This window comes from Bos indicus, chromosome 7 (genome assembly GCF_029378745.1).
Source record: "Bos indicus isolate NIAB-ARS_2022 breed Sahiwal x Tharparkar chromosome 7, NIAB-ARS_B.indTharparkar_mat_pri_1.0, whole genome shotgun sequence".
Taxonomy (NCBI): domain Eukaryota; kingdom Metazoa; phylum Chordata; class Mammalia; order Artiodactyla; family Bovidae; genus Bos; species Bos indicus.
The window spans coordinates 6,519,609-6,545,005 of record NC_091766.1 but is presented as its reverse complement, the minus strand read 5'-3'; the positions used below and the strand labels follow the sequence as shown (position 1 = coordinate 6,545,005).

General features: G+C 45.4%; 1 protein-coding gene and 1 non-coding gene across 4 annotated transcripts; one reads left to right on the top strand and one right to left on the bottom strand.

Moving 5' to 3' along the window:
* Positions 1 to 314: 314 nt before the first annotated feature.
* On the bottom strand, positions 315 to 25,344 carry CALR3 (calreticulin 3). 3 transcript variants are annotated; one of them, XM_070792596.1, is made up of 10 exons: positions 25,119 to 25,330; positions 24,803 to 24,904; positions 18,988 to 19,191; positions 10,362 to 10,456; positions 7,344 to 7,532; positions 6,159 to 6,266; positions 5,948 to 6,076; positions 5,012 to 5,104; positions 635 to 806; positions 315 to 480 (listed from the first exon to the last, which is right to left on the bottom strand). In XM_070792596.1, the coding sequence occupies exons 1-9, from the start codon at positions 25,207 to 25,209 to the stop codon at positions 663 to 665; spliced, it is 1,155 nt and encodes a 384-aa protein (XP_070648697.1). In that variant the 5' UTR covers positions 25,210 to 25,330; the 3' UTR covers positions 315 to 480; positions 635 to 662. The 3 variants fall into 3 exon arrangements, with proteins under 3 accessions (XP_070648697.1, XP_019819123.2, XP_019819124.2); XM_019963564.2 differs by lacking the exon at positions 315 to 480 and having other exon boundaries at positions 591 to 806; positions 25,119 to 25,328; XM_019963565.2 differs by lacking the exons at positions 315 to 480; positions 7,344 to 7,532 and having other exon boundaries at positions 591 to 806; positions 25,119 to 25,344.
* TRNAR-CCU (transfer RNA arginine (anticodon CCU)) lies at positions 13,871 to 13,943 on the top strand. Its single transcript has one exon. It is a non-coding gene; the product is annotated as a tRNA-Gly (tRNA).
* Positions 25,345 to 25,397: the final 53 nt, after the last annotated feature.

Here is a 25,397-nt window from a genome sequence, read left to right as displayed (position 1 = left end):
TGCAAGGGAGGCATGCAAAACATTTCCAGACCAAGGGTGCTGCATAAAGATTCCATACTGGAAAAGTTTCCCACGTTATTAGGATCTTCCCAACCCAGGGATCAAACCCAGGTCTCCCGCACTGCAGGGGGATTCTTTACCAGCTGAGCCACAGGGGAAGTCCAAGAATAATGGAGTGGATAGCCTACCCCTTCTCCAGCAGATCTTCCCAACCCAGGAATCAAACCGGGGTCTCCTGTACCAACTGAGCTATCAGGGAAGCCCCAGTAATTTACAACCCAAAGCAATAAAGCATCATTTCTCCTTTCTCAAAGTAAGTTTTACTACCTTTTTTAAATAAAACATTTGAGGGGGATTAAGAAGAGGGTGTGGTGTTTTGGGCCAGAGTCTCACTGGCCTCGGGCTTCCTCCAGCACTTGGGTTTGTCCAGAGGAAATGTTTCTGGGTACCAGGATTGGGGGAGGTTGGAACAAGGGGGACCTGTGGGGAGGGGAGGGGAGGGGAGGGGAGGGGAGAGGAGACTGCTCAGGGAGAACCATACCCACCCCACTGAGAAAAATAGGAACATTTTTCAAAGAAAACTAGACAAATGACACTTTTAAAGGTAGAATAAAGTAAAGAAACAAGGTTTTACCAGTCATCTTTATCTGGGGTGGGGATGACTAAAACTCGTTCCTTCTGTGGAATCCTTTGAAGCTATTTTCTCGCCCCCTGAACCTGCCCATCAACATGTCGTCCTCATCTTCCTCCTGGGCCTTCTTCACTTCTTCCTTGGCCTGTATGGCATCCATCTCCTTTTCTGGGCCCTGGGGAAAAAAACAAAGAACCCGGTGGCCGGGGATTAGGCTTTCTGAGGGCTGACTGGGTGTCAGCATACAGCCTGCCTCTGCCTCCTGGAAGCCTCCACACCAGCTGGGGTCTGAAAAAGAAGCCCCCCCTAGGATATTCAAGTCCTCATTCCTGGAACCTGGAAATGTAACCTTAAATGGAGTAGGAGAGCGCTTCCCAGGTGGCGCCAGTGGTCAAGAGCCCACCCGCCAATCCAGCATATGAAAGAGATGTGGGTTTGATCCCTGGATGGGGAAGATCCCCTGGAGGAGGGCATGGCAACTCACTCCAGTATTCTTGCCTGGAGAATCCCATGGACAGAGGAACCTGGTGGGCTACGGTCCACAGGGTTGAAAAGAGTTGGACACAATTGAAACGATTTAGCACGCACACACACTATGTAGGGGGAAAGAGCTTTCCAGATGTGATTAAATTAAGCATGCTGAGATAAGGAAATTCTACTGGCTTACCAGGTGGGCCCTAAATTCTATCACAGTGTTCTCATAGGAGAGGGGCAGAGGGAGATTTGACACAGAGACAGAAGAGGAGATGGCCATGTGAAGATGGAAGCAAAGATTGGAAGGATGTGGCCACAAACCAAGGAGCACCAGGATCCTTCAGAAGCTGCAAGAAATGAAATAAGGGTTCTCCCCTAGAACCTGTGGAGGGAGCAAAGCCCTGCTGATGCCCTGATTTCAGCCCACTGATACTGATTTTGGACTTTTGGCCTCCAGAATTTGGGAGAATACATTTGCCATGGACCTTTTTGTTTTTGACCAGCTTCATGGCATGAGGGATCTTTGTTCCTTGACCAGGGATCAAACTCAACCCCCCTTACAGTGGAAGCTCAGAGTCTTAACCACTGGACCGCCAGGGAAGTTCCCATCTGTGATGTTTTAAGCCAGCGAGTTTGTGGTGATATTGTTATGGCAGCCCCAGGAAACAAATACCCTCTCCTTCTTCCATTCCCAGAGCACCTGGGTCTGTCTTTCAACCAGCTGACCAGTAAGGGAGAAATGAGAAGAGGCCTCAGAGCCTAAATGAGAAAATCCAAACTTTGGTAATTAAAAGAAAGTCCAGGACTGAGTGCAGATACGTCAAAGAGGTTCCCGAAGTCATTGCCGAAAAGTTTAGTAAGCCTTTGCGGCAGAAATCAGATTCAAGAAGAAATGGCTCATAAGAAAAATCCCTTAGTGATAACCACCTTTCATCAGTGAAGGGGAAGTTTCCCCCCGAAATGCCATGAAATGGTCAAAGTTTAAGCACCCACTTTGCAGCTGGTCCCAGGGTGATGGACATGACATCTGACGTGTGGGGCTCTGCTGACCCAGGGATGGATGGATGGCCCTTCCAAGGGGACTGAGTCTTAGAGTCAATGCCTGAAAGAACTCCTTTCATATGCAAGCTACATCCAGAGCTCACATCCCTAACCACCTCCACTACTGGGCTTTTTATATTCAGGGCTGATATCTCATCTGAATTATCCCATTGCCAGGTGCTAGAGAACTAGCGCCCCAGGGCCCACAGAAATTCTTAAAACTAGCCAATCCTAAGCCTGTTTATCCTGCTTCATCTACTCCTTCCTGCAGAGACCAAACCAAAGTTTTTTGCTCACATCTTCCACGCTTTCCCTCTGCCTCCTGACCAAACCTGGTGCTTCCCCATATGGCCGTGTGGCCTGGCGTGGCCCCTCCGCTCAGGATCTGTTAGTAAAACAAACTATCTTTTTTTGATGGTGCCCACTTCCTGGTCTGGGAGTCTTGCCATACCTGATTAACAACAAAACTTACATCTTAACACACAGGTATTACATCTTAACACACAGGTATTTCGGACTTCCCCGGTGGTGAAGACTCTGCATTGCCAGTGCAGGGGGGCTGGGTTTGATCCCTGGTTGGGGAAATAAGATTCCTCATGCCATGCAGTGGGGCCAAAAGATTTTTTTTTTTTAATTTAAGAACACAGGTATTTCACAAATGAGGATATCCAAATGGCCACAAAAGCCATGAAACAGTGCCCACGTCCATTCCTCATCCAAGAAATACACACAAAACTAGAGCGAGATACCCCCCACACACCTATAGAAACCCACTCTCCCCAGTGCTGGGGAGACTGGAGGAAGCGCAGAACAGTGCGGCCCCTCGGGAAACAGTCTGGCAGTTTCTCATAGAGTTAAAGACACATCATGCAGCTCAGCAAACCCCATCCTGGATTTTAACCAAAAGAAATAAAAGCGCTTATCTACACACACACAAAAACTATATACGAAATTGTTCACAGCTTTGATCATACTGTGAAAAACTGGAAACAACCCAAATGTCCATTAGCTGGTGAGCAAATAAACTTCTCAGTGAGATGGAGAAACAAGGTACTGATGAAACCCCAGCAACATGGAGAAATCTTGGAGACACTGCACTTGGTGTGGAAAGCAGACTCAGAAAGACTCCATGCCTCCAGTGGTTAAGACTCCATGCTCCCAGTGCAGAGGGCACAGGTTCAATCCCTGGTCAGGGAACTAAGATTCCACGTGCCGCACAGTGAGGTCAAAAAAGAAAAAGACAAAAAAAGAAGACCCTATACTACATGATTCGATTTATATGACATTCTGGAAAAGGCAAAACTATAGGGGCATAAAAACAAGGACTTATTGTACAGCACAGGGAACAACTATATTCAACATCTTGTAATAACCTATAAGGAAAAAAGAATCTGAAAAAGAATACACACACACACACACACATATATATAGAGAGAGAGAGAGAGCACCTTGCTGTATACCTGAAACTAACACATTGTTAATAAATTATACTTAAAAAAAAATCCAATAGGGACAGATATCAGATCATCAGTAGTTGCTGGCATAGGGGAGGGCTTGGCTACAAGGAGACTTCTGGGGGTGGTGAAATTGTTCTGGGCTTCCCAGGTGGCACAGTGGTAAAGAATCCACCTGCCAATCCAGAAGATCCAAGAAAATCAGGCTCGATCCCTGGGTTGAGAAGATCCCAGGAAAAGGAAATGGCAACCCACTCCAGTATTCTTACCTGGGAAATCCCACAGATAGTAGAGACTGGGGCTACAGTCCATGGGGTTGCAAAGAGTCAGACACGACTGAACACACACACACGAAATTGTTCTACATCTTGATTTTTAGTGGTGTTTTCATAACTGTATGTGTTTGTCAGAATTCATGGAACTGTACATTTCATGGCACGTAAGTCAGCCTTCAATAAATCCGACTCATCAGCAATTGACAGTAACGCCTAGCATGGCCGAAGATTTGCATTCCCTCCTGCATGGAAATTCTCATCTGTGCAGAAGGGAATGTAAATAGGATGACACGCTGGAAACCGTTTGCGTATGAACTGGTGACTGCTCTGTCTACTCCTGGGCATGTGGCCACTGAAAGACAGGTACGGGAGTGATGGTACAGGAATGACGGGAACCAGCTTATCCCTGAGGCCACAAGCTGGAAGTCTCCCAAAGCTGTATCCACAGAGAACAGATGCATAGCTTCTAGAATATTCACAAAGGAAAGACAAGCTACTGCTCTATGGGAAAATACAAATGAGCCTCACAACATGGCCTGAATAAATAATGGGTAGCTACATTGATACAAATTTCAAAAGGAGGTCAAATCCATCTGTGGTGATGGAATAGTGGAACGGCCATTCCTTTGGGGATGAGTGCCGGCTGGGAGGGGACATGAGGAGGCTCCTAGAGCTCTGGTGACATTCTATATCTTGATCTGGGTGGGGTGTTTATTATAGAAAAAGTGAAGCACCTTTTTCTATATGTGAGACTCAAGTATGGAAATAAATGAATAACAAAAGCAAAGTTCATCATGTTCATGGACTTCCCTGGTGGTCCAGTGGTTAAGAATCCACCTGCCAATGCAGGGGACACAGATTCAATCCCTGTTCCGGGAAGATCCCACATGCCGAGGGGCAAATAAGCCCGCGTGCCTCAGCTACTGAGCATGCGCTCTAGAACCTGTGCTCTGCAACGAGAGAAGCCACTGCAATGAGGAACCTTTGCACTGCAACGAAGAGTAGCCTCCACCAACCAAAAGTAGAGAAAACAAACATCCGACAGTGAAGACCCAGCACAGCCAAATACACACATAAATAAATAAAGGGCTGTCTTCTTTAAAAAAAAAAAAAAAGGTTCATTGTATTCATCGTACCTTGGTTTCACCCCAGGTGGCCTTGCCAAAATTCTCAGCATACTCTTCGTCATCCGTGATCAGGAAGTTGTCAAAGATGGTTCCGGATCTCACCTGTGGATGAAAATAAGTCCTTTGATACTGGTGTGGAAAATGAAACTTTCCACAAAGTAAAAACTGCTGTGATTTATTCGATACTGTCACAGAGATTAGCTGTCGACATTAGCACATGCTGAAACCCTTTTCTGGAATGTCAGTTCCCTCCAGAGCACTGGTCCTCAAACTTGGCTGTGTATGGGGACCACTGAGAACATTGACAAGACCGCTGATGCCTGGTCTCACTCCCAGGGATGCTGGTTTAGCAGGTCTGGGGCATGACCCGACACAGAGGCTTTGACGGTCTCCCCAGGGACTCAAGCATCCAGTGATGTTTGAGAACCGTGATTGAGACCCTGCCTGGGCAAAGTGTGAGCCATGGATGGGCAGCATCAACATCACTAGGGATTCAGGATCTCAGGTTCCACCCTGGACCCACTACATCAGAACCTGCAATCTTATCCTAAAGCTGATAGGCACCACAAGGTCAGCCCCAGGCAGATTTCCAGGGGGTGTGGGGGGCAGACAAGAAGTGTCCAGCGGACAGGAAGGATGTCCGTTTTACCTAGGGCTGTAAGTTTTGGGTCTGGGTAAGGGTGCCAGGTACACGACAGGAGCAGGAGTTCAGGGTGAAGTTCAGAGTTACTAAACCAGAGCAAGTTTAAAACCCGGCAATTTGCACGTCCCTCGCAGACCAGTGACTAAGAAGCCACCTGCCAACGCAGGGGACACGGGCTTGACCGCTGGTCCTGGAAGATTCCATACACCTCAGGGCAACTAAGCCCGTGCACCACAACTACTGAACCACACATGGCAACAGAGACCCAGTGCAGAAAACAACAAAAAGACAAAATGAGCGACCTGCCAAAGCTCCAGTCCAACGGCACCAATGTTCTCAAATTCTGAGAGATCGTATTCGGTCAAATAGCTGTTTTTCATCTTCTGATGGAGCCAAACATCTTTGTCTATGCCCTCAGGTTTCAGGCCATCCTGCAACAACAAACCATATGTGCTGGTCCCCGGGGACACGGGTGGGGAGGGGACTGGCAGGAAGATGGTGCCATATACGCACCTGGTATGGAGGCTTCTGGAGCATGGCCGCCTGCCAGTCCCCGTCCAGTTCGCCCTTCCAGTCACTCGGCTTGCTGGCGCTGGCATCCAGAAAATGCTTCTCCCAGTCCTTCAAATGCGTGCAGGGGGAAAAAGTTAGATTCTCAGCTTTGAGAAAGGAAATCTGCCGAGAGGCAGAGGCAGGCCTGTGACCCCGGGTGCCCTTTTCTCCTCCTCAACTTGATGGTGGAAGGGCTGAGTGCTGGGGTTCCTAACTTCACCAGGGGTTTCGACCACAGCCTGCAGTTTGAGGTCCTTTTGGTTAGACAGCATCACCAACTCAGTGGAAATGAATCTGAGCAAACTCCGGAAGGTAGTGGAGGACAGAGAAGCCTGGCGTGTTGCAGTCCATGGGGTCGAAAAGAGGGGGACAAGACTTATTGACTGAACAACAAGAGGAAACTAATACGCAGCTGTTACAGTCATGGATGCTTGGCTGCTGGTTACAAGCATGATGCTCAAAAATGCTATGTTCAAATGCAGAATGAAAAGAAAATCATTTTTATAAAGGTTGCTGAGGCATTTTCTTTTTTTTGGAAAAAGACATTGGTTTGGAACTTCTCTGGTGGTCCAGTGGTTAAGACTCCATGCTCCCATTGCAGGGGCCACAGTTTGATCCCTGGTCAGGGAACTAAGATCCCACATGCCACAACTAAGGCCTGGCACAGGTGCAAGCATGCTCAGTCGTGTCCGACTCCCTGCAACCCCACTGACTGCGGCCCACCAGGCTCCTCTGTCCATGGGATTGTTCAGGCAACAATACTGGAGTGGGTTGCCATGCTCCCCTCCAGGGGATCTTCCCAACCCAGGGATCGAACTCAAGTCTCTTGCAGTGGCCAGCGGATTATTCTTTACCACTTGAGGCACCTGGGAAACCCAAGACCTGGTGCAGCCAAATAAATAAAGATTTTTAAAATATCGGTTAAGAAAACAAACCCTTCTTGCTTTCATCTCAAATACTTCTAACTCCTTCACAATACCGTGCAGTATGCAGCTGTGTGGCTGGTCTCAGCACATGCACTCTAGGGAGGGCTCCTTGTTTGACTGTTAGCACCATCACTACCAGCCAGGCAGCACTTGCACGGCACCTGGGCACTCACAATCTACGCTTTACACCTTCTAGCAGCTGTGTGGGAAGAATCCACACCTGGGATTTGTCCTTGGCAGCCTGGTCCCAGCCCTCAGCCTCTGCTGATGCCTTCTCCATTTTCTTCAGTGACGTTAACTGCCAGTCATACTCGATGCTTCCGGATTCAATCGACTGACCATCAATTTTCACTTCGTAAGTGAGGTCTGGTCTTAAAACCAGAGTGTAGAGGTGTGTAAAGCTATCAACCTGCGTGTTTTGTGGGGAGAAGAAGAAAAGAATGAGACCCTCGATGTTTCCTAACACTCTCCTGATGAGTTGTCCAACAACTGAAGCTTGGCTGGGGCAGGCCTGGTTTCTTTCTTGGGCATGGTTAAAAGCCCAGACTGGACATAAGGAAAGCATTTAACATTCAATAAAGGAGGTCTGGAGACTTCCCTGGTGGTCCAGTGGTTAAGAATCCACCTTGCAACGCTGGGGATGAGGGTTGATCCCTGGTCGGGGAACTACACGAGAGGGAGCGACAAAGCCCATGTGGGGCACAGCTACTGATCCCGGGTACCACAACTGGAGATCCGTGTGCCGCAATGAAAGATCCCAAGGATGCAACTAAGACCAATGCAGTCAAATAAATATATTTTTTAAAAAAAAACAAAAAAAACTCTGTGCTTCCACTGCAGGGGGCATGGGTTCAATCCCTGCTTGGGGAACTAAGATCCCTTCAAGCCACACAGTGCGGCCAAAAATAAATAAAGGAAGATTGGAAGGTGGGTGGGAGGGTGCCTAGGGAAGCTGGGGGTTCCCAGGACATGCCTGTCACCAGCAGAGGAGACCCCAGCACCATACCCCGGCAGCATCAGTGTCACTGGGGGTACAGGGGCGATGCTCATTCCCAGGTCAGCCCTGATCTGCTGCGTTGGAACTCAGCGGACCCTCTGGTCACTTTCACAGGCCCTCCGGGGTCTCTGATACCACTCAGGTTTGAGAACCACCACCCCGGCATAAAGGCCCTGCCAGGAGGAGTCTCTCCCTGCTAAAAGCCAAATCCAAACACTTTCAGGGGCTTCCCTTGGCTCAGTGGTAAAGAATCCACCTGCCAATGCTGGAGAAATGGGTTCAGTCCCTGGTCCAGGAAGATCCCACATGCTGTGGAACAACTAAGCCCGTGCGCCACAACTATTGAGCCTGTGCTCTAGAGCCCGGGAGCTGCAGCTACTGAGCTTAAGTACCGCAACTATGAAGCCCATGCGCTCCAGAACTTGTGCTCTACAACGAGAGAAGCCACTGCAACGAGAAGCCCGTGAACCCCAACGAGAGAGTAGCCCCCACTGGCCGCACCTAGAGAAAAGCCCACCCAGCGATGAAGACCCCACATGGACAAGAGTAAATAAATACAATTAAAAAAATTTTTTTCAGTATCACTCTGATCTGCCATACTGTGTGGCCGATAACTCTATCCAGAATCAGCACTACAGTCTATTCTGTGTCCCCCTCAACCCTTGTAGTCCGCTCTGACAGCTGAATGCATGATTCTTCCAATGCTCTCCCCCTGCTCTCTGCCTGCCTCTGTCTCCACTCACCTTTCTTAGCTTAGAGTTTGAGCTGGCTGGCAATGCAGGAGACCTGGGTTTGAACCCTCGTCAGGAAGATCCCTTGGAGAAGGGCATGGCAGCCCACTCCAGTATTGTTGCCTAGAGAATCCCAAGGACAGAGGAGCTTGGCGGGCTGCAGTGCACAGGGTTGCAGAGAGTGGGCGGGACTGAGCACGCATGCTCGTATGCTCCCTCTCCTTGCTGTCAATCATCTTGCAACACACTGGCCTCCTGCCCAGATTCCCAGAGGCTATGGGTGCTAGGGATTCCTCAGGGGACAAGTCCCTACTTCCTGGTGCTTACCTTCAAAGTGGGGGCTGCACACTGGGGAGGCTACTTCTTCTTCCTAGGCCCAGACACCAGGGACTTAATGCAAGCTGCCTCTTTGGAGGAGCCCGGCTCAGGATCATTGAGTATAAACAGGCCCTAAGACCTAAAGGGTCATTTTCACAGGATCCTCTGGGTAAAAACGTCAAGGATGTATGCATTCATTTTAGAAATATTCCCATTTTAAAATGTTTTGGGGGCCTTCCCTGGTGGTCCAATGGCTGAGACCCTTTGCTCCCAAAGCAGGGGGCCTGGGTTCAATCTCTGGTCAGGGGACTAGATCCCACATGCTGCAACTAAGACCCAGTTCAGCCAAACAAATAAATATTTAGAAAAAAAATTGTTTTGGTATTTGGAAGATGAATTCCTCCAGAATGATTTTTCATCCTGAATACTTCATTCCTTAATGATGATGGATGTGCATGCGTGCTAAGTCGCTCAGTCTGTCCAACTCTTTGGGACCCCATGGACTGTAGCCCTCCAGGCTCCTCTGTCCATGGGATTCTCCAGGCAAGAATACTGAAGTGGGTTGCCAGGCCCTCCTCCAGAGGATCTTCCCGACCCAGGAATCGAACCTGAGTCTCTTGCATCTCCTGCACTGGCAGGTGAGTTCTTTACCACTAGCGCCACCTGAGAAGCCCAATGATGATGGAGGCTGAAATGCCACCATTCTGCTATAACCATTATGAAGCAAATTATAAATGGGTGTCACAGCTCAGGGTGAGATGTAAGTGTGCCCTTCTGGTGGGAGGGGAGTTTGGGGGAGAATGGATACACACACACACACACACACACACACACGCACACATATATATGGCTGAATCTCTTTGCTGTCCACCAGAAATTATCACAACACTGTTAATCATTGTTAAACTATATCCCAACATAAGATAAAAAGTTTAAAAAAACTGTAAATTTAAAATAAAATAATTTTTCATCAAAAAAAAAAAAAACCAAAAGACTTCAGAACCCAATCCAATCCAAGTTGTGGACAAGTGTCTCTAATGGGCCTGCTAAACTGGAAAGTGGGGACAGGAGAGACAAGGCTCACCCCCATGGTTCCCTTAAATATTTTAAGGTCAAAACTATTTTCTACAAACTTCCATTATCATCTTTTCAAGAGTTAACACGATCACCAATTTAATAGGAAAGCATTTACCTTACACCTGATTGATTTCTTGTTTGCATGATACTGATTCTTGAAATGTAAAATAACATGAACTGTCTTGATGTCAAATCCACAAATATCAGGTCCTACAAACAAACAAACAAAAATTAACCGCTCTCAAATTCCTTCCGTAATACATCACCAAAGCAATATCCCCACCGTTCTCCTGAAACAGTACACAAGACACAGGGAGCATACATGTCTGGGAATAATTAGATGCCCCAGGGAGATTTTTTAAATGGACGGCGACATTCAGTTCAGGTCATGGTCACCGCAGCCACTTTGAACTCCAGGGTAAGCCAGCAGGTGAGGAAGAAAAGGAAGGTCTAACAACACTCTGGTAAGCGTCCCCGCCACATGCAGTCTGAACTTCAGACCCTCCCTCGGAAGCTCTGATCAGGGCTCCTGTACCCACAGGAGGGCTCCAGAGCTGGACTGACTGGCTCTGATCCCAGCCACCTTCCATGTTGAGACGTATTTGCAAATAACATATTTGCCTCTCCCGCCTCAGTGTCCCAGTCTCTAAAATGGGGGTGTTAATCTTGACTTCACAAAGCTAATTCAAGGGGCTAATGTATGTAAAGCTTTTAGTATGGCAATGCTCAATATTTGTTATTATTGTCATGCTCCAAGAAAATATACACATATATAGATATTCTTTCTTAATAATATCCCCACATCAGAAGCAAAAGAGACGTTAGGATCAGTATGTAGATTCTGCCGAATGGTGAAGTCTGTAAGAAGTTCTATTTAATGATTTGGGGATTTCCCTGGTGGTCAAGTGGTTAACACTTTGCCTTTCAATGCAGGAAGTGCTGGTTCCATCCCTGATCAGGCCAAAAAACATGGCCAAAAAACAAAGAAATGTAAAATGGAAACAATATTGTAACAAATTCAATAAAGGCTTTAAAAGTGGTCCACATTAAAAAAAAAACCTTAAAACAAACACAACAAAGTTAATGATTTTTAAATTGGTATGAGATCAAGTTTCAGTCACCAAGGAAATGGAATTCTGTAGGATACTCTATGGAGAAGACAATGGCACCCCACTCCAGTACTCTGGCCTGGAAAATCCCATGGACGGAGGAGCCTGGTAGGCTTCAGTCCATGGGGTTGCTAGGAGTCGGACACAACTGAGCGACTTCACTTTCCCTTTTCACTTTCATGCATTGGAGAAGGAAATAGCAACCCACTCCAGTGTTCTTGCCTGGAGAATCCCAGGGACGGGGGAGCCTGGTGGGCTGCCATCTCTGGGGTCGCACAGAGCAGGACACAACTGAATCGACTTAGCAGCAGCAGCAGCAGGATACTCTATTCCTTGCTCAAAGACTAGGAAGTTCTGAATATTCTAAGCAAGGTTTACAGGAGGGATCTAGAAAATCTGTCAAGCCTTCTGAGAATGTCTGGAATTACCCAGCTGTGCCTTCATTGACTTGAAGCCGTAGGAATGCATGAGAGTGTCCGCGTGTCTTTCTGTCTCAAATAGAACTCCATTACATCCACAGACCCAAACCTGTACCTACCCCCATGAAAAAACTCTGTAAACACAGCAGATGACTGCGATTTCTTCTAGAATCTGTAGAGATGAACCTCCAGATTAAATAAGAGATAACTAGGCTGCACATAATTACTTAAAGAATATTAACAATTTGTCAGAGTACATGCGACGTTGAACTTAGAAATAGCATCCTGCTGCTGCTGCTGCTGCTAAGTCGCTTCAGTCGTGTCCGACTCTGTGCGACCCCATAGACGGCAGCCCACTAGGCTCCCCCGTCCCTGGGATTCTCCAGGCAAGAACACTGGAGTGGGTTGCCATTTCCTTCTCCAATGTATGAAAGTGAAAGGTGAAAGTGAAGTCGCTCAGTCGTGTCCGACTCTTAGAGACCCCATGGACTTCAGCCTATCAGGCTCCTGTGCCCATGGGATTTTCCAGGCAAGAGTACTGGAGTGGGTTGCCATTGCCTTCTCCGAGAAATAGCATCCTACAGGAGGACAAAAAACACCACATCTATCTCCCAGTGGAGTTCCCTGAAGATGTGTGGTTTATGAAATTTCTTTTTTTTTGTTATTGCTGGAAAAGAGTTTAATTTTTTAAAAAAACAAAAGCTATGTGAACTATTTGTATGAAAGTCTATTACCTTGGATAACCTCACATATGCAGATGACACCACCCTTATGGCAGAAAGCTAAGAACTAAAGAGCCTCTTGATGAAAGTGAAAGAGGAGAGTGAAAAAGTTGGCTTAAAGCTCAACATTCACAAAACTAAGATCATGGCATCCAGTCCCATCACATCATGGGAAATAGATGGGGAAACAGTGGAAACAGTGTCAGACTTTATTTTTTTGGGCTCCAAAATCACTGCAGATGGTGATTGCAGCCATGAAATTAGAAGACACTTACTCTTTGGCAGGAAAGTTATGACCAACCTCGACAGCATATTAAAAAGCAGAGACATTACTTTGTCAACAAATGTCTGTCTAGTCAAGGTTATGGTTTTTCCAGTGGTCATGTATGGATGTGAGAGTTGGACTATAAAGAAAGCTGAGCACCAAAAAGAATTGATGCTTTTGAACTGTGGTGTTGGAGAAGACTCTTGAGAGTCTCTTGGACTGCAAGGAGATCCAACCAGTGCATCCTAAAGGAGATCAGTCCTGGGTGTTCATTAGAAGGACTGATGCTGAAGCTGAAACTCCACTACTTTGGCCACCTGATGCGAAGAGCTGACTCATTTGAAAGACCTTGGTGCTGGGAAGGATTGAGGGCAAGAGGAGAAGGGGATGACAGAGGATGAGATGGTTGGATGGCATCACTGACTCAATGGACATGGATTTGGGTGGACTCCGGGAGTTGGTGATGGACAGGGAGGCCTGATGTTCTGCGGTTCTAGGTGAAATTGCTTAGTCGTGTCCGACTCTTTGTGACCCCATGGACTGTAGCCCACCAGGCTCCTCCATCCATGGAATTTTCCAGACAAGAGTACTGGTGTGGGTTCCCATTTCCTTCTCCTATGCTGCGGTTCATGGGGTCGAAAAGAGTCGGACATGACTGAGTGACTGAATTGAACTGAACTATTACCTTGGAATTGGAACATGAAATTTATTTTTCCCTCGAAATTGGTCAGAAATTTCTTCTAAGTACCTACACGTTTTTACTATTAAATTCAGCTTCAGAATGTGCCTAGATCTGACCAGAAAAATCTGGACTTTTTCCATTAACAGCAATCATAAAATAATTATGCAGGAGTGGATTTTTGTGAAAAATGAAAGCATATGGGCTCTGAAGTGGGGCTGACCTGACTTTTGGGCAAGTATTTTAATCTTTCTGAGCCTCAGTTTCCTTATTTGCAAAATGGGGGCCACATTACCCATTTCTAGCATCTTAAACATAATCTAAGATCACATAGTTAAGGCCCCTGGAAGGGTCCAGTGAAACATACTCCTCTCTTCCTCTTCAACACCTGCAAGCTGCTCTCAAACCAAAAACTGCAGCTAAGGGGATTTCCCTGGTGGTCCAGTGGCTAGGACTCCGCACTCCCAATGCGGGGGGCCTGGGTTCAATCCCTGGTCAGGGAACTAGACCCTACATGCCAACTAAGACCAAATGTAGGCAAATACATAAATAAATTTTTTTTTTTAAAAAACTGCAGCTAAAAAATCGCAGGAAGTGTTTTAAGACTGACACAATGGATTTGAGTGAAATGTAACTGATTTTGAGTTAAAAACAAAGTTTTCTGTATTAACAGAAAACTTTAAATATCTTCTTTACTCCAAAATATGCTGCTTTGCAATTTACATGTAGCAGACATGTTGAGTGTATTTAAAGGTAGTATTAGGTAGATATTTGCAGTTATTTTGTTTACCAAATCCAACTAAATCAAATATTTGTGAAATCATCTTTAATTCAACAGGTGGTAATATTTTTTTGCCAGATATCTCTGCTATCCTGACTTGAGGGAATAATTACATAACCCAAATTGAGCCACTTAAAATTGTTTCTTAATCTAAAGAAAGACCTTTTTCATTCCAGATTTTAAATTCAAGAGTAAATGTGAGACATGGCAGCATACCAGGCTTCCCTGTCCATCACCAACTCCCAGAGTTTATTCAATTGAGACAGTGATGCCATCCAACCATCTCATCATCTGTCATCCCCTTCTCCTCCTGCCCTCAATCTTTCCCAGCATCAGGGTCTTTTTCAATGTGTCAGCTCTTCGAATCAGGTGGCCAAAGTATTGGAGTTTCAGCTTCAACATCAGTCCCTCCAATGAATATTCAGGACTGATTTCCTTTAGGATGGACTGGTTGGATCTCCTTACAGTCCAAGGAACTCTCAAGAGTCTTCTCCAACATCACAGTTTGAAAGCATCATTCTTTTTGGTGCTCAGCTTTCTTTATAGTCCAACTCTCACATCCATACGTGACCAGTGGAAAAACCATAGCCTTGACTAGACGGACCTTTATTGGCAAAGTAATGTCTCTGCTTTTTAATATACTGTCGAGGTTGGTCATAGCTTTCCTTGACTAGACGGACCTTTATTGGCAAAGTAATGTCTCTGCTTTTTAATATACTGTCGAGGTTGGTCATAACTTTCCTGCCAAGGAATAAATGTCTTTTAATTTCACGGCTGCAGTTACTATCTGCAGGGGTTTTGGAGCCCAAAAAAGTGAAGTCTCTCACTGTTTCCACTGTTTCCCCATCTATTTGCCATGAAGTGATGGGATCAGATGCCATGATCTTAGTGTTCTGAATGTTGAGCTTTAAGCCAACTTTTTCACTCTCCTCTTTCACTTTCAGCAAGAGGCTCTTTAGTTCTTCTCAGCTTTCTGCTGTAAGGGTGGTGTCATCTGCATATCTGAGGTTATTGATATTCCTCCGGGCAATCTTGATTCCAGCTTGTGCTTCATCCATCCCAGCGTTTCTCATGATATATTCTGCATATAAGTTAAATAAGCAAGGTGACAATATACAGCCTTGATGTACTCCTTTCCCTATTTGGAACCAGTCTGTTGTTCCAAGTCCAGCTCTAACTGTTGCTTCCTGACCTGCATACAGGTTTCTCAAGAGGCAGGTAACATGGTCTGGTATTTCTTTCTCTTTGAGAATTTTCCACAGTTTGTGGTGATCCACCCAGTCAAAGGCTTTGGCATAGTCAATAAAGCAGAAATAGATGTTTTTCTGGAACACTCTTGGTTTTTTGATGATCCTACGGATGTTGGCAATTTGATCTCTGGTTCCTCTGCCTTTTCTAAATCCAGCTTGAACGTCTGGAAGCTCACGGTTCATATACTGTTGAAGCCTGGCTTGGAGAATTTTGAGCATTACTTTACTAGCATGTAAGATGAGTACATTTGTGCAGTAGTTTGAGCATTCTTTGGCATTGCCTTTCTTTGGGAGTGGAATGAAAACAGACCTTTTCCAGTCCTGTGGCCACTGCTGCTGCTGCTGCTGCTGCTGCTGCTGCTGCTGTTGCATCACTTCAGTCGTGTCCGACTCTGTGTGACCCCATAGACGGCAGCCCACCAGGCTCCCCCGTCCCTGGGAATCTCCAGGCAAGAACACTGGAGTGGGTTGCCATTTCCTTCTCCAATGCATGAAAGTGAAAAGTAAAAGTGAAGTCGCTCCAGAGTTTTCCAAATTTGCTGGCATATTGAATACAGCACTTTCACAGCATCCTCTTTTAGGATTTGAAATAGCTCAACTGGAATTCCATCACCCACACTAGCTTGACTTGACTTCACATTCCAGGATGTCTGGCTCTAGGTGAGTGACCACACCATCGTGATTATCTGGGTCGTGAAGATCTTTTTTGTACAGTTCTTCTGTGTGTTCTTGCCACCTCTTCTTAATATCTTCTGCCTCCATTAGTTCCCTACCATTTCCGTCCTTTATTGAGCCCATCTTTGCATGAAATGTTCCTTTGGTATCTTTAATTTTCTTGAAGAGATCTCTAGTCTTTCCCATTCTATTGTTCTCCTCTATTTCTTTGCATTGATCACTTCGGAAGGCTTTCTTATCTCTCTTTGCTATTCTTTGGAACTCTGCATTCAAATGAGCATATCTTTCCTTTTCTCCTTTGCTTTTCGCTTCTCTTTTCACAGCTATTTGTAAGGCCATTGTTTCTCTTCTCCTTATGCAATTCCCACAGTGCGGTATGTTGGTTTGTTTGATGGTGTCCTATAGGCCCCTTAGGCTCTGCTTGCTTTCCTTCAGACTTGTTTCTTTCTGCTTCTCAGCCTTAATCATTTCCACTAACCTGTCTTCAAGTTCCTGGATCCTTTCTTCTATATGCTCAAACCTGCCTTTAACTCTTGTAGTGAACTTTTCATATCCGTTGTACTTTCTAACTCCAGAATTTGATTTTGGGTTCTTGTTAAGTTTACCATATCCTTGGCTTTCTTTCTTTCTTTTTTTTTCGCTTTTTTCCTATCTCCTTATTGTATTTCCATTTTCTCATATTTTTGACTTTCACTACATCTTCATTTAGTTCTTTTAGAGTCATTCAGACAGATATTTAAGTCTAACAGGTCTGTCATTAGGTCTTTTTACCAGGGACAGTTCATATTGATTTTTTTTTTTTCATTTGAGTGGGCCATACTTTCTGGCTTCTTTGTATACTTTGTGATTATTTGCTAAACACTGGACATTTGAGGCTAATGTTAACTCTGGAAATTGGGTTCTCCTCCTTCTGTAGGCTTTGCTTTGTTGTTTTTGGTTTTTTGCTTGATTTGTTGAAGGCTCACTCTGTACCAAGGGTCAGCCTGGGACATAAATAGGGTTTTCTCAGGCTTTTTTCTGAGTGTTTTCCTGGGTATGTGCAGTCACTTTTTAGTTTCCCTTGCATATGCATTTGTCTTTTTAATGTCCTAATCTTTAACGCCTAGTTTCCTAAAGGGGGAAAGGTGAAAAATGAAGAGTGGGAGGGGAGGGTTCTAGCCCTTTTAGTCCCCTGGGATTCATTTCAGGGGGAAGAGGAGAAGATTACAACAATGTATGGAGATGTAACAACAATGGCTGGCCATCTGTTTTTCTGTGCCTCTACCATCAGAAGCAGGAATCAGCCATTGGACCTCAGATCTTTGTTATTTGGAGAACAGGATCCTTTTTGCCTACCCTGGTCCCAGTAAAAGCTGCTCCAGGAACAGGGTGCACAGCTGTCTGTCAGCCATGTGGCTAGAGGTGGGAGATGGGTAGGTACTACCAGGCAAAGAACTGAAATTCACCGCCGGTGACCTCCCCAGTCTTCTGCTGGGAGGTGCAATACTTCCACTGACTGCAGAGTTCCGTAATAGTTACATCAGAAAGATTCTGCCAGTGCAACTGTTGTCTAGGTGGGGAGACAGATTCCTGGTGCTTCCTTTTCCCCCATCTTCCCAGAATCCTCATTCTTAAAGGTTTTTGAATCCACACACTTCAGTTATGTCTGGTTCCTATAGCCAAATGTGGTCCCTTCCCAATTCCAGCACAGATGTTAATTACTCCTGGTGTTATGAGACATTTAATGTATTCTAGCAGTCACCACAGAGAAGGCAATGGCACCCCACTCCAGTACTCTGCCTGGAAAATCCCATGGACCGAGGAGCCTGGTAGGCCGCAGTCCATGGGATCGCTGAAAGTCGACACGACTGAGCGATTTCCCTTTCACTTTTCACTTTCATGTATTGGAGAAGGAAATGGCAACCCACTCCAGTGTTCCCTTGAGAATCCCAGGGATGGGGGAGCCTGGTGGGCTGCCGTCTATGGGATCACACAGAGTCAGACACGACTGAAGCAACTTAGCAGTAGCAGCAGCAGCAATCAACAAGCTTTTTATGTAAGGAGCCAGACAGTAAATAGTTCTGGTTTTGTGAACTACATATTCTCTGTCATGACCATTCAATTCTGCCACTGCTGCTTGAAAGCCACCATAGACAAGATGTGAATGAACAGAGTAAGGCTGCATTCCAATTAAGACTTCACTTGTGGACACTGAAATCTGAGTGTCTATTATTTTTATGGATCAAAAGTACTGTCCTTTTTTTAATCATTCAAAAATGTTAAAAACCTAGGAGTTCCTTGGGCACCTAGTGGTTAGGATTCTGGGCTTTCACTGCCGTGGCCAAGGTTCAGTCCCCGGTTGGGGAACTGAGACCCTGCAAGCCATGCAGTGTAGCCAAAAAAAGAGTTAAAAACCCATCCTTAGTTCACCAGCCATAATACACACAGGCTTTGGGCTGACATGGCCCATGGTCAAGGTATACATTCCTGAGGCATTCAAAATACCTGGGCTATATAAATGTTGGATAAATAAATTTCTCCCCAGAACAATAGAATGGTACAGTTGCCTTTCTGCTATATTAATTAAATCTGTGTGGGGGCATGCTAAGGTGCTTGTCATGTCCGACTCTTTGTGATCCCAAGAACTGTAGCCCGTCAGGCTCCTCTGTCCATGGAATTCTCCAGGCAAGAATACTGGAGTGGGTTGCCATGCCCTCCTCCAAATTAATTAGGTTTAACAGCACTAAAAACCTTTAGTTAGATTTTCTCAACACAACTTGAGCAAAGTCAATCTAAGGATCCTATAAGTGGAAAGGTTTTCAAAAATCACCAGAAATGGTTGTCAGTACTATCGAAACTCACCAAACATAATATAGTACTGGGACTTCCCATTCAGGTTCTTCTGATCCAAGTCTGCAGGGAACAGCTTAATGTAGCCCCCTCCGCAGTCCATCTTCTGCTCATGTTTCACTGTGTACTGAATGATCAGAGTCTTCCCCTTATTGCTAAATGGTTTGAACCGTGCAGAGATGGCATAGAATCGGCTATTTTGTGTGGTTTGCAGACCTTTAAATAAAAAGTACTCATGAAGGAATAGGAATGACACCACTCAGCAAGACAGGAATTAAATGGCTATCCTCCCCTACCTAATAAACCTCCCAACCATTTATGTTGATCCTGAACCTATAGCACATCTGTACAATAATATGCAACGGGCGTGTCACTAACAGGCTCTCTGCTGCCACCGAACTTCTATCTCACATACCCATGTGTGTGTTTTTGTATTTAATATACCAGTTAGGTCTTAAGTTATAAAAACGCTTCAGTTCTAACTGACAGATATGCAGTCTAATTACAAATAAAAGATTCATTTTGCTTCCCTTCATTTTCCAAGGGGTGGGAATATACAAGGAAGCTTTGTAGCAACTGGGTTAAAAAATGGAGCATTCTGGGACTTCTCTGGTGGTCTAGTGGTTAAGAAACTGCCAGCCAGGGCAGGGGAAATGGGTGTGACCCCTGATCCAGGAAGATTCCTCATGCCGTGGAGCAACCAAGCCTGTGTACCACAACTACTAAAGACCGTGTGCTCCAGGGCCCACGCGCTGCTGGAAGAGAAGCCAGCGCCACGAGAAGCCTGCGCGCCACGACCAGAGTAGCCCCCACTCGCCACAACTGGAGAGAGCCTGCGCACAGCAACGAAGGCCCGGTGCGGTCGAAACTAACTAATCTTCTAAAAAATGAAATAGTGCCATCGGCAGCAACACGGATGGACCTTAGACTTACTTACTAAGTGAAGTAAGTCTGACAGAGAAGAAGAGATGTCCTATGACAGCCCTTATATATGGAATCCATATTTTAAAAAAAATCATGCAAATGAATTTACAAAACGGAGACTCACAGGCTTAAGAGAATGAATTTATGGCTGCTGGGGGTAAGGATATGGGGAAGGGATAGTTAGGGAGTTTGGGATGGACATGCAGACACTGCTACATTTAAAACGGATAACCAACAAGGACCTACTGTAGAGCACAGGGAACTCTGCTCACTGCTTGGTGGCAGCCTGGATGGGAGGGGAGTCTGGGGAAAAACAGATACTTGGGTATGTATGGCCAGTCCCTTCGTTACATTGTTTGTTAATTGGCTATATCCCAATACAAAATACAAAGTTGAATAAATAAATACATGGAGCAGTCTACTTCTTTACCTTAATTCTCATCATAAAACAGCTACTTTAGAGACACAATAGCTAAAGGAGAACAGAGTGCTGATCTGGAAAAAAAAAAGGTGCTTCACCACGTGGGGTGAGTTGGTTCGAGGTGTCACCTGTATAGCGGCTCTTTTTATGAAGACAACCATCCTTTTGTTGTGTGAATCATCTTATACAAGCCTAGTCATTTACTTCAAGACCAAACTCCCTTTTCAGCTGCCACATGGCCCTGAACCAACTCCTTACCTTTTACTGGGCTATAAGACAAACCTGACCACAAGGACCTACTGTAGTAGCACAGGGAACCACACTCAATATTTTGTAATAACCTATAAAGGAAAAGAACCTGAAATATATATATATACATAACTGAAGCACTGTGCTGTACACCTGAGACTAACATGATATTATAAATCAACTATCAACTGTACTTAAAACAAGAAAGACAAACGTGAAAACAGCCAGTCTTCTTATAACCTACCCTTCTGTGCAACATAATCCTGTCCCCATAATTGCCTCTGCTGAGAGCCATCATTAATGAACCTGGCATTCTACATCAGTATGTCTAAGCCTGAATTCACCATTGACTTCCCACTCCCACACCTACTTCTCTCTTCTCCATTCTTTCCCCCCTCAACCTCTCTCAGGTGATCTGCAGTCCCTCCCGCTACCATCCAGGCAATTCTAAGGCCATCTGGTTATAGCAAACACCCTCTTCCAACAATACAAGAGATGATTCTACACATGGACATCACTAGATGGTCAATACCAGAATCAGATTGATTATATTCTTTGCAGCCGAAGATGGAGAAGTTCTATGTAGTCAGCAAAAATAAGAACAGAATCTGACTATGGGTCAGATCATGAACTCCTTATTGCCAAATTCAGACTTAAATTGAAGAAAGTAGGGAAAACCACTAGACCATTCAGGTATGACCTAAATCAAATCCCTTACAATCATACGGTGGAAGTGGCAAATAGATTCAAGGGGTTAGATGTGACTGACAGAGTGCCTGAAGAACTATGAACAGAGGTTAGTGACATTGTACAGGAGGCAAGTTCAGTTGGTAAAGAATCCATCTGCAATGCAGGATACTTCGGTTTGATTCCTGGGTTGGGAAGATCTGCTGGAGAAGGGAAAGGCTACCCACTCCAGTATTCTGGCCTGGAGAATTCCATGGACTGTATAGTCCATGGGGTCACAAAGAGTTGGACACGACTGAGCGACTTTCACTTTCAGAGATCTCTTCAAGAAAATTAGAGATACCAAGGAACATTTCATGCAAAGATGGGCACAAAAAAGGACAAAAATAGTATGGACCTAACAGAAGCAGAAGATATTAAGAAGAGGTGGCAAGAACAGACAGAATTATACAAAAAAGATCTTCACAACCCAGATAATCATGGTATGATCACTCACCTAGAGCCAGACATCCAGGAATGTCAAGTCAAGTGGGCTTTAGGAAGCATCACTATAAACAAAGCTAGTGTAGGTGATGGAATTCCAGTTGAGCTATTTCAAATCCTAAAAGATGATGCTGTGAAAGTGCTGCACTCAATATGCCAGCAAATTTGGAAAACTCAGCAGTGGCCACAGGACTGGAAAAGGTCAGTTTTCATTCCAATCCCAAAGAAAGGCAATGCCAAAGAATGTTCAAACTACCGCACAATTGCACTCATCTCACACGCTAGTAAAGTAAAGTAATGCTCAAAATTCTCCAAGCCAGGCTTCAGCAATACGTGAACCGTGAATTTCCACATGTTCAAGCTGGATTTAGAAAAGGCAGAGGAACCAGAGATCAAATTGCCAACATCCTCTGGATCATCGAAAAAGCAAGAGAGTTCCAGAAAAACATCTACTTCTGATTCATTGACTAAGCCAAAGACTTTGACTGGGTGGATCATGATAAACTGTGGAAAATTCTGAAAGAGATGGGAATACCAGACCACCTCCTGAGAGGTGCCTGCCTCCTGAGAAATCTGTATGCATGTCAAGAAGCAACAGTTAGAATCGGACATGGAACAACAGAGTGGTTCCAAATTGGGAAAGGAGTATGTCAAGGCTGTATATTGTCACCCTGCTTATTTAACTTATATGCAGAGTACATCATGAGAAATGCTGGGCTGGATGAAGCACAAGCTGGAATCAAGATTGCCGGGAGAAATATCAATAACCTCAGATATGCAGATGACACCACCCTTATGGTAGAAAGCTAAGAAGAACTAAAGAGCCTCTTGATGAAAGTGAAAGAGGAGAGTGAAAAAGTTGGCTTAAAGCTCAACTTCAGAAAACTAAGATCATGGCATCTGGTCCCATCACTTCATGGTAAATAGATGGGGAAACAGTGGAAACAGTGTCAGACTTTATTTTTTGGGCTCCAAAATCACTGCAGATGGTGACTGCAACCAAGAAATTAAAAGACGCTTACTCTTTGGAAGAAAAGTTGTGACCAACCTAGACAGCATATTAAAAAGCAGAGATGTTACTTTGCCAACAAAGGCCCATCTAGTCAAGGCTATAGTTTTTCCATTAGTCACATATGGATGTGAGAGTTGGAATACAAAGAAAGCTGAGCACCAAAGAATAGATGCTTTTGAGCTGTGGTGTTGGAGAAGACTTTTGAAAGTCCCTTGGACTGCAAGGAGATCCAACCAGTCCATCCTAAAGGAGATCAGTCCTGACTGTTCACTGGAAGGACTGATTTGAAGCTGAAACTCCAATACTTTGGCCACCTGATGTGAAAAACTGACTCATTTTAAAAGATTCTGATGCTGGGAAAGATTGGGGGCAGGAGGAGAAGAGGACAACAGAGAATGAGATGGCTGGATGGCATCACTGACTTGATGGACATGAGTTTGAGCAAGCTCCAGGAATTGGTGATGGACAGGGAAGCCTGGAGTCCATGGGGTCGCAAGGAGGTGGACACGACTGAGCCACTGAACTGAAGGCCATCTGACTCACCCCACTCCTCAGCCATCACCATCACCTCTCAGCACCTCGCTTCTCTGTCTAGTTTAATTCTGTGGATCTTTCCATCCATGACTTCTATGTCATGATCCTGGGAGACCACAATGAGGGGTGGAATTAACCAGTATACTCAGTGTCTTGCCTGTATCTGCTCTCAGTAGACACGTGCTGGAGTGAATGAAATGCAGAGTCTAGAGCCTCAGCATTCCAGGTTGGAGGAAGGAAAAATATTATGGTGGAAAAAAAACAAATGACAACTCTGCTCCTTAGACAAGCTTCATAGAACTTGTCATTTTCAACTCCATTTTTTCCATTACAGCCTGACAATTTGGAGCACCATGTATCTATGAAACAATACAAGTACATTCCAAAACCAGAGGTTGCCGGGTTTTAGGGCAACATTGCTGTAACAGGGCCAAGATGGAAGATGAATGGAAGGTGAACGGAAGGTGGTAAAGAGGGGAACTTTTCATCTAAATCAGGGGTTGGTAAACTTTTTTCTGTTAAAGCCAGGGAATAAACATTTTACACTTTTGAGAGTCTGAACTACTCAATTCTGCCTTGAGAATTGTAGTCCGAAAGCAGTCACAGACTGTATGCAAATAAGTGAGCCTGGCTGTGTTCCACTAACCCTTTATTTACAGACTGTGAAATTTCAGACACTGCATGGAACGCTTCGTATAACTTTAACGCATCACAAAATACTATTTCCCTTTCTTTTTCCTCCAACAACTAAACAATGAAGAGGGGACTCCCTGGTGGTCCAATGCTTAAGAATTGGCCTTGTAATGCAGGAGACAGAGGTTAAGCTCTGTTCTGGAAACTAAGATCCCACATACCGCACAGCAACTAAGCCAGGGTGACACAGCTAGAGAGCTCGTGCATGGCAAGAAAAAGATCTCCTCGCCATGGAACGGAAGCTCCCGCATGCTGTGACTAAGCCCTGAGGTGGATTAAAAAGAAAATTTAGAAATCTAACTGGGTGTATAAAAAAACAGGCAGTAGTTTGTCTACTTTTAATTATTAGGAATGAGAAGCCAAAACGGAGGTTATTCTTGGTACCAGAAGGCTACTGACTTGGGGCCGGGTGGGGGTGGGGGACTTGTCTCTGGGGGTGGAAGTGGGGCCTGAAAGTTCCTACCTTGATCTGGGTGTGCAGTCATATACTATATTCATTCTATCGGACCCCCTAAGATCCATCCACTTGACAGCATATAACTTTTACCTTAATTTTTTTTTTAACTTGAAAATAAAAATGAGAAGTATCTTCTAATCTTTTTCCTTCTGGAGCGTAAGGCCCTCGGGTCTCCAAACCCATCTGACTAGTGCTTGTAAAGAGGCATCATCCTGGTCTCTTCTAAAGAGAGAAAAGACAAAACAACCCTACCCAGGTCTGTTTCCCGAATTGTGAAATGGGTTTTGGGGTGTGCCACACCTACCTTGAAAGGTTTCTATGAGGCGTTTAATATTCATTTAATTAATTTCACGTTTCCTACACTAACCTTTGTCTTTCTCTTTATGACCATAAAAATTCCCGGACGAAAGTCTAAAATGCCCAAATTGTGAGTCATTAGTGGAATGCACCCATCGGTTCCGCCAGCGCTCTGTAGGGGGTAAATAACACAGGTTAGGGCTGAAAACTGTTAATGTGTGCCGTAGGGAGAATGATGGGGACGCTCGAGGCTTCGAGGCTTCAGGGTTTTGATACCACCGATCCTTCGTCTAAAGGCCGGGCCAAATGGCAACTCAGGCCATCCGATGGGCAAACGGGGTATGCGGGAGCTTACACCCCCGCCACCATCGGCGTCGCCCCTTCACCTCCATCTAGAAATTCCTCTTGGAAGTAGACGGTGGCCAGTGCCACCCGCAGCACACAGATTGCCCAGAGCGGGACGCGAGCCGCTGCCATGGACCGTGCGGCACCACTTCTTCTCGTAACTGCCCCTTGGCGCGTCCAGCGGTCTCCGCGGCCCGCCAGGCCAGTCCCGGAACTACAGCTCCCGTCACGCCTCTCGATTATGACCCGAGAGACCATTGGGCTCGGACGCGCGGTGCACACCAGGCCCGCCCCAAAACTACCACTCCCATGAAGCCTTG

Bases quoted from the DNA above. Each gene is read 5' to 3' on its own strand.
- CALR3 (XM_070792596.1), bottom strand. From the start codon at position 25,209: ATGGCAGCGGCTCGCGTCCCGCTCTGGGCAATCTGTGTGCTGCGGGTG. The intron at 10,457-18,987 runs GTGAGTTTCGAT...GTTTGTTTGTAG, and splicing joins CCAGTACTATATTATGTTTG to GACCTGATATTTGTGGATTT. The intron at 807-5,011 runs GTACGATGAATA...TTTTTTCCCCAG, and splicing joins CCACCTGGGGTGAAACCAAG to GGCCCAGAAAAGGAGATGGA.